We start from the raw sequence: 19,419 nt of genomic DNA on the forward strand, positions 1-19,419 counted from the left end.
AAAATGTTTTTGCATTATTTATTTACTCCCTTTATATTCAGTTTTGTTTTTCATTCTTTTGGCTTTAATAAAATAAGTACCAGCCAACGAATGTGGTTACTTAAATTGATTGTGCATCTTAAAATTTGTGGCCTTAAGCCAATGTTAAAAATTAATATTTAATACATCTGTTCTTTATAAATCTTAATACTAATAGCATATTATTATACAGCATTTTAGGTTCTCATCCTTCAGGGGTGAATAATGCAAGTATCAGACAAGCATTTGGGTTGATTACATTGACTACAATCCTCCCTTCAAGTTTATGCCCTCCATCATTATCATCCTTTAATGTCTATGTTCTATGCTGGCATGAGGTGAATACTTTGACAGGATCCAATGGGTCCAAAGACTGCATTATGCTCTAATGTCAGCTTTGGCATGGTTTCTACAGCTGGATGCCTTTCCTAATGCCAACCACTTTCCAACATGTACTGTGTACTGGGTGCATTTTTGTGCTACCAGCACTAAAGGGGTTGCCATAAAGCTGGGAAAACCACAAACCATAAGATGTGTGTATGTATGAGTGTGCACGCACACGTGCATGTATGTGTGTGTATGGGTGTGTGCGCACATGTGCATGCATGTGTGTGTATAGAATTAACAGTGTCAGGCAAAATACCTTGTGGTATTTAGTTGTAATATTATAAACCATTATTCATCATCATCGTTTAACATTCACTTTCCAAACTGGCATGGGTTGGATGGCTTGATTGAAAGCTGGTAAGCTGGGGGCAGCACCAGGTTCCAATCTGATTTGGCAAGGTTTCTGTGGCTGGACACCCTTCCTAATGCCAACCACTTTGAGAGTGTAGTGGGTGCTTTTTACATGCTACCGGTTCCATGAGGCCCAACGTTCAAATGGTGCTTTTTACATGCCAATCATATATTTTATCATATCCTTATATATTCATATACTTGTATATCTATGATACTATAAGTTATCAAGAGTTATATGTAAAATCATAACTATGTGCTTAGTAATTGAGGCTGGTAAGGGCTTCAGAAACCATCTGTAATAGACTATTCAAAATAGATATCTCTAAAATAAGTAATGCCTGTTATAATTTGATTTTTTAGGAATAATTACAATATTGTGAACTGAGGTTAGTACATGTCCCTACATTAAACACTAAATTCTTCTGCTAATATTAAGTGACTTACAAATTACTTTGTGGAGATAGAAAAAAATAGTACAGTTAAAATAACAGAAACAAGTTATAATACCTAATTTGAAGAGATGGGATAACAGGTAGACTGTAATCTATATATATAAAAATGAGAATGTGTGTCTGTCTGTCTGTCTGTCTGTCTGTGTGAATCCCCAAAACTCGAGAACTACGCAACCAATTTCATTCAAATTTTACAGATGCCTTACTTAGGGTTCCAGTTGTGTTTTAGTCAAAAAAAAATTTTAACTTCTTCCAGAGTTCGAGCCCACAGCAACATAATATCTCCTCCACTATTTAAGTATTACGTGTCAAAAGTGAAACAAAAACACTAATGTCAAATACTTTCACTTTAAAAATGAAACTATTCTACTAACTGAAACAATCACATTTCGATACTGTAATGACAGATACTTTCAGAGAGAGAGAGAAAGAGAGAAAGAGAGAGAGAGAGAGAGAAAGAGAGAAAGAGAGAGAGAGAGAGAGAAAGAGAGAAAGAGAGAAAGAGAGAAAGAGAGAGAGAGATGTATATGTATACATATAGATGTATATGTACACGTTATTCCACTAACTGAAACAATCACATTTCGATACTTTCAGAGAGAGAGAAAGAGAGAAAGAGAGAGAAAGAGATGTATATGTATACATATACATGTATATGTACACGTATATACATAGATATATATATATAGATATAGATCTATATGCATACATGTATATGTATACACATGTGTAGACGTATATATATATATAGATGTACATGTAATATGTACACATATATACATATATATACATGCATAGATATCTATACATATATACACCCATCACACACAAACACATGCACACAAACACACACATTAGTCATTTGTTTTCTTATCCAAAACTACGTCAAAAGTACTGAACGGATCTTTATGAAATTTGGAAATTATATTCTATGTATAACGGCCATAACTCCCATGAAAATTCATATATTTTTGATGTTGATGAAATTTTAACCCGAACATAACAGATGAGCATTATTTGTAATTCAACGGTACAACAGTGTAAGACTACCCTTTCAGATATACTTTCATTGTGATTTCTGCAATGTGGTGCATAAATTGTCACGTAAATGAGACGCATCTTTGCCTCCACTGATTCACTTGTAAAGTGTTGAGTAAAATTATTTCGTTGCAGACCTCCTTTGGGTCTTTTTATTATCACTACGACACACATAGTCCCCAGTTGGCAATATTGATTTCAAGGCCCTCCTAGATGAGAGACTGGCATTCCACTTAATGTCTATGTTCCATGCTGGCATGGATTGGAGAGTTATTAATGTAGAAATATGGTATCGTAGCTACTAACAGTTGAGGGTTGCGTAGTCTAGACAGCGTTTTTAGATTTCATTATTCTCTTTAACCCGGGCAAAGCCGGGTATTTCTGCTAGTTGATAATACAATTGCCTGACAAGTAATATATATGTTGTTTGAATCCCATCATTGATTGTCTTTCTTGTCTCTGCTTCAAATATGTACTTGTAATGTTCAATATCAGCAAGGATGTTGTGAAAAACTCCAATTTTTGTTTCTGCAGTTTACCTCAGTTCTCACAGACAGTAATATACCATCAATGGATAAGCCAACGTATACCATATCACAGTGCATCAAAGAATGAAGTTATTTAGTGACAATGAAAACAAAGTGGGAAGAGGCACTTGTGCCAGTGGCACGGTCACCTTCCTGGCACGTGAAAAGACATTTGAGTGAGATCGTTGCCAGTACTGGTGGACTGGCTCCACTGTGCAGGTGGCATGTAAAATACACCATTTTGAGCGTGGCCGTTGCCAGTACCGCCTGACTGGCCTTCGTGCTGGTGGCACGTAAAATACACCATTTTGAGCGTGGCCGTTGCCAGTACCGCCTGACTGGCCTTCGTGCTGGTGGCACGTAAAAGCACCCACTACACTCTCAGAGTGGTTGGCATTAGGAAGAGCATCCAGCTGTAGAAACTCTGCCAAATCAGATTGGAGCCTGGTGTAGCCACCTGGTCCACCAGTCCTCAGTCAAATCGTCCAACCCATGCTAGCATGGAAAGCAGATGTTAAACGATGATGATGATGATGCATACAAAGCAGCTCTCCTAGGTGGGCATTAATACCACTGTGGAGGTAGTAGAAAAAGGATGATAGCTTGTCATAGTATAATATGTATGCACACTATTTAGTTATAGTGTACATTGGAAGGAATTTCATAATGTGTACAATAGGAATATGTACTGGTAGCTACTGAAGAAACCAGGCGTGAAAGGGAACAGTTGAAATCTAAGTTGTCTATTCAACTTATTTGCAGCTATGCTTCTGAAATTTCTTCCTGAAGTCACTTATTCTGAGTGTGAACAAGCAAACTACTAAACAGCCATATATGATTACCAAGAGAAGTGTTACAGATGTGAGTTAAAGGCCAAATAAAAGTAAGGTGAAATAATTTTGTAATTTACTCTCAATCATATAAAAATTATATATAATCATTGGCATTCAACTAAAACTAAAAGAATAAAGAAATGTAATAATAATTATAGAAATAATAGTTCTAATTATTATATAACTATTACTACTATTAAAAGAGCTGTGAACTAAATTCCTAGCAATATTCAGTCTCTCAATGTTCATATGCTCAAAACCTTCTGGTTTTGACTTTTACTCAAAAGTCAGTAAAATAGAACCAGGCTGTGTGGTATGAATTTGCTTTCCAGCTACATGGTTCAGGGTTCAGTCCCACAGCAAGTGTCTTCTACCATAGTCCTGGGCTGAACGAAGCCTTATGAATGGATCTGGTGGATGGAAACTGAAAGAAGGCCATCATATATGTGTGTGTGCACGCACATGAGTGTGTGTGTGTGTGTACATGTGTGTGTGTGTGTGTGTGTGTATGGGTGAGAGAGAGAGAGAGAGAGAGAGAGAGAGAGAAAGCGAGAGAGTATATTTGTTGTTGCATTTGTCCTCCCCACCATTGCTTGACAACCAGTATCAGTTTGTTTATGTCCCTGTAACTTAGCAATTCAGCAAAATACACCGATAGAGTACGTACTAGGCTTTAAAAGAATAAATGCTGGAGTTGATTTATTTGATTAAAATCCTTCAACATAGTGCTCCAATATGGCTGCAGTCAAATGAATGAAACAAGTAAAAGATGAGTGAATCTGTAAAGCCAACTGGTGAAAGCAATGGATATGCTTTGGTCTTATTAGATCTTTTCAGCAAAACATATTCTACTGAGTTGGCAAATGATCAGTATATATATATATATATATATACGTATGCTACACTCTCTGAGTGGTTGGCGTTAGGAAGGGCATCCAGCTGTAGAAACTCTGCCAAATTAGATTGGAGCCTGGTGTTGCCATCCGGTTTCACCAGCCCTCAGTCAAATCGTCCAACCCATGCTAGCATGGAAAGCGGACGTTAAACGATGATGATGATGTATGTATGTATGTATGTATGCATGTATATGTATGTATATATATATATATATATATATATATATATATATATATATATATATATATATATATATATAAATATATATATATATGCCAGCAGGGTGGCATTATTTGAAAGCTGCAATAATGCGAGGAAGTACATTGTGAACAGTGGTGTGTATCAACATTTGATAGTCAGAGTGCTACAGTGATATAATATACATATATATGTGTGTGTATGTTCGTGTGTGTGTGTGTGTGTGTGTGTGTGTGTGTGTGTGTGAATGTGTGTGAGTGTGAGTGTGTGTGTATAATTAAATAAAGATAGTTATGGCTGGCGTATGGAGTTACCCTGGGTTTCATCTCCATATACATACATATCTATAGGGAGAATTCACGAAAAAACAACAGACGAAGACAGGTGGTGTAAACAACAAATGGATGTATTAGTATAATGCTCGGGAATAGAGAAAGTCTTTAACGTTTCGAGCCTATGCTCTTCAACAGAAAGGAACACAGAAAGAAACAAAGAGAGAAACAAGGAGAGAAAAAAATATATAATATACATATCTATATCTATATCTATCTATATATATATATATCATTATAAATATACAGGGATTAGCATTGAGTTGCTTCTCCAACATACTGAAAATTTAGAAATAGCAGTCAAAGAACTACTGATTCTAAACTACAAATTTTTCTCTAAACGGATGGCGATATTTATGGCACACATAGAACCAAAAAACCGGAGGGAAAAGCGTAAACAAAACAAGTCTTTAGTTAATTGGATACGAATCGTTTCATGGTTAAGCGAATGAAAATTTCACTATTCCAATCTTCAGTCCAAATATTCTGATAAATTTGAAAGTGTCTCTAAAAAAAATTCACGGTAATTTTTGGCCATGCGACACCAAAAATCAACGATAAGAAAGGCACTTACGAATTCATCGGCTAGTGAGTTCAGGCATCCCACCCCAAAGAAATCTATTCCATGTGCGTCACAAATAGTCCCGTATGAAAAGATGTCTTCTTGTGGAGGGATTACGGTTTAACCGTCTAACTTAGAGATATCAAATATAAAATATACAAGAATAAGGGCAGGGAATCGTCAATTAATAATAGAATTAATAATTAACAATTTTGCCAAGTAGTTCAGTATGAAAAAACCTTTATCGGTAAAACCATTTATCATTATAAATATACAGGGATTAGCATTGAGTTGCTTCTCCAACATACTGAAAATTTAGAAATAGCAGTCAAAGAACTACTGATTCTAAACTACAAATTTTTCTCTAAACGGATGGCGATATTTATGGCACACATAGAACAAAAAAAACGGAGGGAAAAGTGTAAACAAAACAAGTCTTTAGTTAATTGGATACAAATCGTTTCATGGTTAAGCGAATGAAAATTTCACTATTCCAATCTTCAGTCCAAATATTCTGATAAATTTGAAAGTGTCTCTAAAAAAATTCACGGTAATTTTTGGCCATGCGACACCAAAAATCAACGATAAGAAAGGCACTTACGAATTCATCGGCCAGTGAGTTCAGGCATCTCACCCCAAAGAAATCTATTCCCTGTGCGTCACAAATAGTCCCGTATGAAAAGATGTCCTCTTGTGGAGGGATTACGGTTTAACCATCTAACTTAGAGATATCAAATATAAAATATACAAGAATAAGGGCAGGGAATCGTCAATTAATAATAGAATTAATAATTAACAATTTTGGCAAAATTGTTAATTATTAATTCTATTAATTCTATTATTAATTGACGATTCCCTGCCCTTATTCTTGTATATATATATATATATGAATGAATGAATGCATGAATTATAGTAATGCTGATTAGAATATGAAAAATATGGCTAAGGGGCTACATTCTGAATATTAAATACAAATATGAAACAGTTTCACATATAATCATACTAATCAGATAGCATCATTATTACTGAATGCCTTTCGAGTATTTCAAGTTGTAAACTACAGTAATCTTTGTTGCTTGCCTAATGCTGGCAATATTATAGAGTCAGTAAAATAATTTATTGAATTAAACATTGTGAAAAATGTCTCTTTGCTTGTTTATCTTGTCATCTCAAAGCAATACAAAACAAAGGAAAAATGCTGGTTACACCTGTTTCACTATTTATTCCAAAATTGAAAGGTTTGAAAATGCACATCTGGTGCTGTTAACAATCAAAATAATCATTTCTCAGATTGCTATAATTTTACTGAGCAGGATTAATAATAATCAGTTAAATTGAACAATTATATAACCGTCAGAAGGCTGAAAGGCAAATCAGATTAGCCTACAAGGACACTACCATGAGCAAAATACAAGTTTATGAGTGGTTTCTACACTTCAGGAATAGTCACTTGTTGCTTGAAGACCAACCTTGTTCAGAGCAACTGTCAACCACCCGAACAAATGAAAATTCATGAACTGATCTTGGAGGACCATCACTGAACAACTGACAAACTTGTTGGTATGACTGGTGTATCCGGGAGCTCCTAACAATGAATTTTGAGTGAGGAATTGTGAATGAGAAGAGGTGCAGCAAAATTTGTGCCTTGCTTGCTCACGGAAGATCAAAAGCAGTCACGACTGAATGCGTGTTGTGAACTGAAAGAACAGTTGGAAGTTGATCCGGTCATCACTGGTGATGAAAGATGGTGCTATGGAATTTGCAGATGTGGAAGAGGTGAAGAAAAAAAAAATGATGGAGGTATTAAAGGCACCACTTTGCAGGAGTCCCAGCACCAATTCAAACAGTGGAAAACGCGTCTGGACATATAAACATGTAAAACTAAGTGAGTAAAATAGCACTGCAAAATTCTGGTTTCTTTTGGGTACCCCCTCGTATATAAAATAAGCAGAATGATGTTCATTTATTCCATTTGTAGTTCTTCATGTTATCAAGAGTTTGTTATGAGTTATGGTCATTAGATGTGTGGTTACTAACTGGTTCTTACATTTTTTAAGATTTGATAATTAGGGTAGAAAATATTAAAGGATTTGATGGGATGAGGTGAGTGTGTGATAGTGAAAAGGACAGTTATCTGATCCTGGCAACTGTCCTTTAAAATAATTTTTGTTTTAGAGATTAGCCATAAGAAGAGTAAAGCAATGCTTAAGAATTTTTTGCAGAGTCTCCTTAAACTGGTGAGGGGAAAGGAGGAAGATTTTGATATCCACAAACAGAGATGTGGTCTGAACCATTGCACCAGACTGGACTCTATGAAAAGCACCTAACTTAGGAGCCAAGCAGTGGTGCTAAAATGGCTGATGGATTAGGTCTACCAGCTAAGAAACTGACCATCAGATGGTCATCCATAGCTTCCAGTTGCCCATTTTCACTCACAAATGTCTCCTACCATACCCAAGGCTTTAGTGGAAGAAACGTGCCCAAGGTGAGGTTGAACTTAAAGCTGTGTGAGTGAGAAACAAACTTCTTAACCACACCCATGGATGAAGTGAGCTGAAGCTAAAAATGTAATAAACATTTTTCAATTTTCATAAGAATGCTAGTCATGTACAAATATTGTTTACACACACACACACACACACACGACAGGCTTTGTTTTGTTTTTTGTTTACCAAATTCACTCATAAGGCTCTGATTGGCCTGAGACTATAGCAGAAGGACACTTGCCTAAGGAGCCATACAGTGGGACTGAACCCAGAACCGTGTGGTTTTGAAGCAGGCTTCTTACCACACAGCCACGCCTGCACACACACACACACACACACACACACACACATATATATATATATATATATATATATATATACATATACATATACATACATATATATATATATATATATATATATATAATATATATATATATATATATATATATATATATATATATATATATATATATATATATATATATATATATATATATATATATATATATATATATATATATATATATATAGTAAAGAAAAGAAAAGAAACTCTGGTTAAAAACCAAATGAGTATGCCTTGGGACAACAAAAGAAAAACTTATCATAACTATTCTATTTAAGAATGTCTTTATTTTATTTCACTTTTTTTTTTGTTAGTAGTGGGAGGTAAACCTTTCAGAAATATAAATCTTGATACATGCTATTAAAGTTATTTATCAAAGAGTAGAGATTTCTATCTTTCAACTACTCAAGAATGCTTTTAAAAATAGACAACTGCCATTAGATGAAAAATACGAAAAGAAAATGTGTACACATAGCTTTGCCAATACTAAATTAATTACTATGATTATCTGTCTGATATTAGAGTTTAGATTACTTCACTGATTACTAAATAGGATGTATGCAGCTAAGTTAAAATGACTCTGTTATTAGTTGTTTGTTTGTTTTTAAAGTTATTCCACCTTGTATCTTAACAATTAGTTTTGCAAATACACAAATTCCCTGTTACTCTCTCTCTTTCTCTTAGAAGCATTTGTAATTGTAAATGCATATACTCACCACCCCCATATATATATATATATATATATATATATATATATATATATATATATATATATATATACCTGGTATATGCAGTTGAGGCAACATTTAATTAAAATAATCATCTATGCATCATATACATAATGCGTACACATTGTTGCAAGACCACCGACTGCAGTTTCTTGACCTGAGATAACATCTGAGTACTGCAACAACTTTATAAGATCTTATACGTATATTTGATGTTACCTTCTCATTGTTTGGAGCAGATTATCCACTTGCATGATCCCAATCAGTGCCTAGACCAGAATCCGTTTGTGATTTATTAATGGGTTCAAATTTTTCTTGGTAGGAATCATAGTCACTGAATTCTTCCTGAGACCCAATTGAAATTTCTGAGCATAAACTGGGAATCAAACTCCTAACCTGAATACTCTAACCACTAAGCCATGCACTTTCAAGTATATCATACGTGTATATATGTGTATGCGAGTAAGTAGATATATATACATGCATATTTGTTAGTGTGCATTTGTGCATTTCCATAAATACTTTGTGACACAAAATATAAAACTTTTAGAAAGTTCAACAGTACATACCGAGGTCAACGGAGAATACACCACAAATTTGCTCTTTGGGGCTGCGTTTTTCTTTCCTCTTTGATACATAGGAAACTGAATTTTCTGGGAATGAAAGATTATGTGCTAATGAGCAAGAACTGCTTCCAGACAATGAATCTTGTTGCTGCCTTGGTGAAGAGGGTAAGGAATGGTCTGGTGATAAATAAGGAGTAGGTGGATGTGAATCAGGACCAGATGTGGATGTGGATGAAGATGATAAACGGAATCGTGTGACTTCAATATCAGGTGTTGATATCGACAAGTCTTGGATATTATTGTCACTGGTGTTAAGTCGATCTATTGATTGAGGTGGGGTGACTGGAGGATCAGCAGCTACACCTGAACGGTTTTCTAAGCTAAATGAATTGAGGCTGGGTGTTGCAGAAGGTACATTCTCACTTTGTATTAAGTCATTATTCCCATTTGTCATGGATTCATTGAGCCTGTCATTGAGTTCAGCACATTTCCTTCGAAGTTCACCAACCATTAATCGATAATGTTCCCCTGTGGGACTTGGGTCAGATGAATCAGAGCTAATGCTTGTCTGATCAAAGTCAGTTGATGGGGAACTTTCAATATCACTTTTTTTATTACTTTCTGGAATATTCAGGTTAAGCTTGCTATCTTCCTTAACAACAACAAGATTATCTCCTTCCATTTCAATACTAAGCGAGTGATTGGATCCAAGACACTCGCGAGATTTTCTATAGACCTTATTCTTCTTTAGCATTGCTGCCAACTGTTCTTCAGGGGTAATGCCTTCACTTTCAGTTGAAGAACTGTCATATTTTGAAGACTTGGAATAAGAATCAGCAGAATCAATATTCTTCTTGTTTTCTTTGGTCAAGTCATTGACATTAACCCCAACTTTATAAGATCTTATACGTATATTTGACGTTACCTTCTCATTGTTTGGAGCAGATTGTCCACTTGCATGATCCCAATCAGTGCCTAGACCAGAATCCGTTTGTGATTTATTACTGGGTCCAAATTTTTCTCGGTAGGAATCATAGTCACTGATTTCTTCCCGAGACCCAATTGAAATTTCTGAGCAAAAACTGCTGTCATCTCGTCGTGATCTTTGACGTTGCTCAATCCATAGAGATTGTTCACTTCCTATTGATGCTAAGGAATTACGAGGAGAGACACTTGGAGACGGAGTGGTCAGATTGTCTGAACGGGCATAATCTTGTTTTGGAGTTCGTCTTGGACTTGACTTTGGACTGCAAATAGCAGAACGGTTAGGACTATTTTCAATGCTACGTGGATTTCTTTTTAATGTTGTATTTGGTATCCATGTTAGTATTAGAGTGGGACCAGTGAGCTGAAACAAAAAGTTATATATGAATTAGAATTCTTATTTCTAGTTACCTTAATGACATTAACAAATATATATAGAATCAAGTCATAACATTTAAAAAACAATACAGAAAGAACAAATTATGATGAACACGGTATTAGTTTAAAGCTTGAAATGTGCATGGAATATGTTGATGTTTTTGATATTAGTTCTTCAGAAAAAAATGAGATGAAGGAGAGGGGTAGAGACAAGAAAAGGGAAATAGAAAGAGAAGACGAGAAAGGGAGAGACAAGTATAAGGGAGATGGAAAGAAAAGAAAACAAAGGGAGAGAGAGAGAGAGATAGATAGAGGGAGTAATATATACTGAATACTGTTTTCTTTTGTTTGTTCATTTACTTGTGTGTGTGTGCACATGCATGCGCATGCGCGAATGTGCAAACCCCCATGTTATTCCTGAAAAATTCTACTGTAGCAATGTATTCTGTAATCTTGAAACTTCTTTTTCATTGACTTCAATGATATGTAGATGTCAAAAGGAAATTAAATTTCCTGCTACAGTAAGAATTTGAGGAACACAATGCTTCTGACATGCAGTAGATGCCCATATACATATATACATCCATACATATATATGAAATCTTTAATATATATTACAAAAATTGAAAAAATTTATATCTTTTGAGTAACAAAAACACACAATTTTTTAAAAAATTGTTCTTAGCATTTGAGAAATATTCAATATATTTATTTATTTATATAAATTTACTCAAATATTTAGGCTGTTGTCATTTAAAAAATGTATTAGAAACAGCAATGAATATCTAAAAGTTAAGTTTTTTTCTTGAAATTGAATTTGAAAGAATATTTCAGGCATATTAAAAAATATCTCCAAAACAGTATGCAGGCAATATTTTATGTCACATTCATAAAATAACCATGCATATTAAATGTTTAAGGCATTAAAATATACTTTATCTCTCAGTTCACTTTTCTTTTATACACACACAAATGTTATTTTTTTCTTTAAGTTTAAGTTTAAAAGCTGAGTCAAGAGAGAGAAGTTACAACTAGATGAAATCTCTAAGTGGTTTAATTCCAAGTAATCAAAAAAGTGTCAGCAGAAGGGCACCCAAGAATCATGAACTGGATGTGGCCTGGCTCCATTACAGTGTAAAAAGTTAAGGGCTGAATCATTTGCTTGAGCAGGGTTTCTTCTCTGAAGACCTGCTGTTTAACTCTCTTGAGAGTTTCTTATCACCTCTTTTTTACACACGCACGCATGCATGCACACACACATGTAACATATAATACATGAAAAAAAGCTTCTAAAATAAAAGATAAAGGGTAGAGATCCCCTTTGGTCATGAATTGCACCTAGTCATGGGATTGCACCTAGAAAGTTCCCCTCCATGGCACAAGTCCGGACAAGGTTGTTTATGGAAGACCAGCAGTTTCCCATGCATATTAGCCTCCCCACTCCACGCTACCAATGTTATCCAAGAGAAAGGCAAAGGCCAATACAGCTTGGCACCAGTGAAGTTGCAACTCATTTCTACAGCTGAGTCAAATGGAGCAATGTGAAATAAAGTGTCTTTCTCAAGAACACAACACAGCCCAGTCCAGGAATCAAACTCGCTACCTCATGATTGTGAACCTGATACTCTAACTACTAAGCCATGCACCTTAAGGATATAAATATTAATCAAAAGTGTAGATATAGATCAATGAGGAATAAAAGGTTGAGAAAATATATATTACTTAAAAAGCAGTAATATAAGGAAAAATGTGAAAATTCTGATTAAGAACATATGTTCTCATTGTAAATTGGTTATAAATGTATAGAAGCTCATTTCATACATGTGGTTTGGTGACTCTTTAACATTTCCTTTAAGTTACACCTGGCCAAGCCAATAGAAAGCTAGTCTATCTGCCATGGGGCTATATCTTGTCAGTAATACAGCAATAGTACTGTATTCTTGGCTGAGACACTTAACATTCTAATTAGGCATAAAGCCAGCTTTTTAAGGGGGCATGTTGAGTTGGGTTAAACTTATTTCATTGACCAAGAGGAGTTAAAAGATGAATCAAACTGGCAAGATTTCAATGCAGAAGCAAGGTAAATGAAATTAAATACTACTAAGTATTTAGTCTAATAATCTACTGTCTTGACGAGCTCTCATCACCCTTTAGCTTACAAATAAAACAATGAAATCTTTTATATTAATTCATACTGTTATACTTTATGAATCAAACCTTTTTGTACAAGTTAATCTTTTTTTCTGGGACAAAAGGCCAAATATAAAGACAGAGTAGCTACAATTAAGGATAAAAAAAATCTCCAAACAGATGAATTTTAACTCATTAGTTACCATATTTTTGTCAAAATATGCTGTCCTTGTTTCAGTTAATTTTGAAATTAAAGAAGTTTGTATGAAGTTGAGTTGAAAGGTTTTTTTTTTCAAATTTTCACTGATAGTTTTTAGCAACTTGTATTATATCATTAATTTGATACAATTTGTTTAATTATTTCTGAGTTGTTTAGTCTTTGTTTACATATATAACCTAGAAACATTAGTTGTTTATTCTTTATTTTACAGCTTTGATAATCAGTGGTGAAAAATATGCAATTAGAGTCATTTTATGCAACCTGTGGAAAAAAGAACTGATTGCAAGGACAGTGGCAAAAGAAATTAATGATGTGGAAATGCCAGTACCTGTCAATGAACATGTGGCACAAAACTGGTTAAGATGTTTCAAGGAAGGGAGACCAACCTTGAAGACAAACCAAAGTTAGGGAGACTGTCTGTTGTGGAAGGTGAGGCCTTGTTTGAAATGGTTGAATAACAGCCAATCACAAGCGATTATACATTGTTAGCAGAACTTGGTCCTTTACAAAGCACCGTTAACTGACACCTCCATAAGCTTGGCCTTGTGAACAAACAAAGTTGAGAAGTTCCTCATAACTGACTGATCAGGCTCAATGATGTGTGAACATTTGCAAAGAGCTGCTGGTAAATCCTCGAAATGCTTGTTTTTGGTGTCAGATTATAACTGTGGATGAAAAATGGATCTATATTTGTAACCTTATTAAGAGAAATCAGTGGCTTCATTCCAGTTAGGCTTCCGAAGCTGTTGTCAAACAAGGGCAGTTTGGACAGAAGGTAATGTTGTGTTTGGTGGAATTTTGAGGTGGGTGTTTCACTTTGAGCTTGTTACAGATGGTCATGCTATGAATACTAACCTTTACGCTCAACAACTGCAGCAAGTAAACGATGCTTTGAAAACCCGCTATCCAGCATTGGATAATCGAAGACATGTACTCCTACAGCATGATAATGCCCCAGCACACACTGCCAATGTGACCATATGCAAACCTGAGGAATTTGAGGGGCTGGAAATGGTGTTGCCTTATTCTGCCTACAGTCAGATTACCACCTTTTCCAAGCCATGCTTCATTACTTGCATGGATGGAGGTTCAACAATGTGGATGAGGTTGAAAATGGGTGCAGGGAGATTTTTGCCTCTAAACCAGCCAAATAGTATAAGCGTGGAATTAAGCTTCTGGCACAATGATGGCAACAGACAATACAATATGAAGAGATATAGTTTGATAAATAATTGCTTTCTGTATGTAATTTGCTTGAACTATTAATCAAAGCTTGAAATATGAAAAAAAACTTTTGACTCAACCTGGCAAAATAGCTTTATAATTATTAAGATGGTATCTCAAACATAAATTAACATATTTTGATGAAATGTCTTAATTTAGATCACTTTCAAACATATGTCACAATGACCACAACCAACAATTGGAGAGTTGCTTTCCCCAACAGTTGGAGAGTTTCTGCTGCTGCTAATCCAAACACCAAGTAGTTTAAAATAAAGTTTGTCTCATAGGTCCAGCGGCAGTTTTGGGTGGGTTAATATTAAAAGGATTGAATGAGGGATTCTGAAAGTAGGTGCCCCCCCCCCCCCCCAAGGGGGAGGAGGACAGTGGAAAGATCCAGGTGGGGGCGTTGAAGGAAAGTCGGGTGATAATGAGGTGGTCAAAAGGGGGCGATGTATGTAAAAAAAAACTTCTAAAATAATGGGTTAAGCTTTATTTGCGAAATACAGTTGTTTTGAATTTGCTACAGAAAGTGATCTATGTTTGTGGTGGTGAGTTGTGGGGGGCACTAGGAATGTGGCCTGGGTGCCAAGGGGGCAACAGCCTGAAATAATTTGGGAACTACTCAGTTAAACAAAATCCAAAGAAAAGCAGATAATGATTCTGTGAAAGAATACTGTTGTAGATTGTATATAGGTGGCTTATAATTTATGATTTTCTTTTACATTTTTGCAATGCTTTACATTTTACACAATGATGTAGGTTAGTTAGATCTGCAAATTAATTATTTAGATATTTATGTAAATTGTGATAACAAGTATGATTAAAACACTTTTTAACACTAATCATTCACCCACAAACTTTTTCCAAGTTAGATTATTGAATGAAGCATATTACCATAATTTTTTGGCATAAGTTGACCAAACTTTACAGCCAAAAAAACAGTAGGTTGACTTATACACCAAGACAACTTAGAAGGACCAAAAATTCCATGTGAAATGCAGCAGGATTTGGAAAGATAGTGACAATGTTTGAATGTTTACGCTACACGTTTTCACTATATACTATGTCACCTTGTATGCTGGAAAATATAGTAATGTACCTTTTTGAGGGATGTAATGTTATGACAGTGATTATCACCATACTTATGAATTTTAGTTTAGAATAAATAAATAAGGTTCTGAATAATGAACACAAAGTATTGGTCACTTCAGATATTTGTCACCTCCCATTTGGAATATGTTACTGATGTACTAGTATTGAAAAATCCCTTTATTATCTTGCAAAGGGCTATTAAATTTACCTTATAGAGAATTGATTAATATTGGTTCCAAATACTGGTACAAGGCCAGCAATCTTAGAGGAGGGGATAAGCTGATTACATCACCCCCAGTACTCAACTGCTACTTATTTCATCAACCCTGAAAGGATGAAAGACAAAGTTGACCTCAGTGAAATTTGAACTCAGAACATAAGGATGGACGAAATGCTACTAAGCATTTTTTGCTTGGCCTGCTAATGATTCTGCCAAATTACCACCTCTGTGAATTGATTAATGCTATTTTCAGGAATGGGGCACGAGGAAATCTAAGGACATGATTTTCAATAATGTAATCATATCTAAGATAAGAACCATAGAATAGAACATGAAATTAGGTTCATTTAAAGCTAAGTGAATCATTTAGAAAACTATCTCCACCCACACAACTTTTGCCAATTATACATATTGATTTCTTACATAGGCACAAGACCACAAATTGGTGGTGGTGGTGGTGGTGGTGGTGGAGGAAGAACAGTCAATTGTATTGACTGTAGTACTTGGCTGGAACTTATTGATCTAAGGAGGACAAAAGGTAGAGTTGGCCTCAGTGTGGTTTGAATATAGAACTTAAAGGGCCAATGTTGTGATGACTCTGGCAATTCATCAACCTTTAATATACATATATTATTACACCACCCCTGTAATATTTTGTATATTTATATATAGTCTTAGCCATAATGAGTAACAGTAACTAAATAACACACACACACACATATGTATGTGAATGTATGTAAGTATGCATGTGTATATATCTATATATATATATATATATATATATCACTGTATTGATCAGACTATCAGCTGTTGTTACATGTCATTGTCTCAATGTGCTTCTTTGCATTGTGTCACCCTGACAGGCAGGCCAACATTCTCCCTGAGCAGAATACCAGTCCATGGCAGAGTTACCCATCTACAACTGAATGGACTGGAGCAACATGAAATGAAGTAGTTTGCTCAAGAACACAAATGCACTGCCATTCTGGGAATTTAAACCATGATCTTGCAATCATGAGTGCGACATCCTAACCATCAGACCATACTCTGTCATATACATACATGTATTATATATCTATCATCATCATCATCATCATCATCGTTTAACGTCCGCTTTCCATGCTAGCATGGGTTGGACGATTTGACTGAGGACTGGTGAAACCAGATGGCTACACCAGGCTCCAATCTGATTTAGCAGAGTTTCTACAGCTGGATGCCCTTCCTAATGCCAACCACTCAGAGAGTGTAGTGGGTGCTTATATATTAATAGTAATGGTATGACAACAAAAGAATGAATGAGACCTCAATATTATGTAAATAGAGGAATTTATCTGTAATATAATATGTGACAATTATTCGGTTGCCATAATAAAACTCTGAGTTTCAGATGTTGGGGTGGAAATCTGCTCTGGCATCTCATCAGTTATCAAGGCATGATTGCCTTGATAACTGACATCCCTGTACATGGCTTGTACAGCTCTCACTAACCACTCATCTATCCCTAGTTTCCGCCAGATAAGGGATCGGGGAACCTGTCAAAGGCTTTTTTCATTACCTGATCCAACAACTTGATACCTCTGTAATTATTCATGTTTAATGCATATATATATATATATATATATATATATATATATATGTGTGCGTGTATGTATATATATATATATATATATATATATATACTCTTTTACTCTTACTCTGACATCCAAAACTTCGAGTTTTATCATGGCAACAGAATAATTGTCACATATTATATTACATATATATATATATATATATATATATATATATATATATATATATAAATAGATGGATGGATACAGAATATGGCTTGTCAGAAATAGCTTATTATTATGTTTACAAAGAAGTGAAAATCAGAAGATAAGTGTAATTATTGTGAAGGAATATTAATGACATCTTAAATTACAAACTGGATTCTTCTTTTAACATGATATTAATCTAAATTCTCCCACACACTGCATTTTGTCAGTTTATTAGATAATGAGTTAAGTTGAATGTTGAATAATGAATGCTCTTATTATGCTTGATGGTATTGATTAGAAACTAAGCATACACTCAATGTCAATAAGTCTGTGTACTTAATGCTAATGCAATATTTGCAATAAGAGCAGCAGCAGCAGTTAGAATAAGAATTTTAATTAATCCAATAAAATCTTAGAAAATCTCCTATAGGTTAGTTCTTATATGATTGGGTTTCTGGTAAGTGGTCTGATTTTAAACAATATTTCCTTTAAAAGGAAGTATATATTTAGAGAAAACTAACTCTTAATATTTGAAGATTCTCTTTTATTTTTCTGTAATGAGCATCAAAAATGTGCTGAGCTATAGAAAATTTTAACCTATTGAGTAATATCATTTTAATCATTTTGATTGCTGCCTCCATTAAATATGTCAACACTAACTTAACTATTGTTTTTCAAGTAGATGATATTAGTGGATAATTGACCTCAATGATTTATTTCTTAAAATATCTGCCTACCCACATACAATGATATAATGATTCTCACATCATATAATGATTCTTAAATCACAATTTCAGCAAGTACAGTGAAGTCTATGCTTTGCTGAGATCTATTAAGATAAAAATATGCCCAGAGTTGTCTTTTCTCTGTACTCACTAAAATGATTAAAACAATCTTAGTCATTGAGCAAATTTTGTCTTTTCCTTACAACATTAGTACTTCTAATTAGTAATTAACTACAGTGATTTAGATAAGGGAAAGATATTGGCTCAGAGTTATTGGCTGAGCCATTAGAAAGTCAGACAGAACACATTATGGTATTTGTTCTGACTCTGAGTTCAAACTCTACCTATGTCAACTTCACATATCTTTTCAAGGTTGATAAAAAAGTTCCAATCCAGAGTGGGTGATTGGCAGAGCTGTAAGAACACTGGATTGGTATATGTTCCAGCTTTTTGCCTTAAGAGCTCAAATCCTGCCATAGCCTACTTCGGCAGGAACGTAATCCACCACCCAGGTGACAAAATACTACTACCAAGTACCTTGGGTGCCTTTAGTGGAATGCAGTCTATTGCAAGTATCTGGATCAGGTCTCAAGTTTGAGGACACCTTTCTCTCTTTCCTTCTCTCACCAATCTCTGAGGCACAAAGGATCATGGGAACAGTTTACCATTCTGAATTAAAATAAAGTACCAGGAAAAAAAAAATGGAATAGGTTTTGAATCTCATAGTTTCAAGTTCTGTCAGGGTCATTTTAATGTTATATCTTTCTGGGGTTAATTAAATAACAATAACACACTAAAATAAGTCAGTGATCCAATTGATTATAGCCTGAAATTATGTCAACAAGAGTCTACACCTAAAGGCTGTAAGGTAAGGCATGTGTAGTAGTTGTTATTGATATTTTTGTTTAACCTTAATAAACAGAGAATCAAAAGGTATTGTCACCATAATTATCTCATCTTTC

The 19,419-nt window shown here is 34.8% G+C and overlaps 1 protein-coding gene across 7 annotated transcripts in view; it reads right to left on the bottom strand.

Moving 5' to 3' along the window:
• The window catches only part of LOC106867662 (uncharacterized), a 91,940-nt gene that overhangs the window by 17,169 nt on the left and 55,352 nt on the right, over positions 1-19,419 (bottom strand). For all 7 annotated transcript variants that reach the window (XM_014912596.3, XM_052972759.2, XM_089364204.1 and 4 more), the window contains one exon: positions 9,728-11,072. In XM_014912596.3, coding sequence (XP_014768082.1) covers positions 9,728-11,072 — 1,345 coding nt within the window. The remainder of the gene's footprint in view (positions 1-9,727; positions 11,073-19,419) is intronic.

This window comes from Octopus bimaculoides, chromosome 1 (genome assembly GCF_046866305.1).
Source record: "Octopus bimaculoides isolate indiv1 chromosome 1, ASM4686630v1, whole genome shotgun sequence".
Taxonomy (NCBI): Eukaryota; Metazoa; Mollusca; class Cephalopoda; order Octopoda; family Octopodidae; genus Octopus; species Octopus bimaculoides.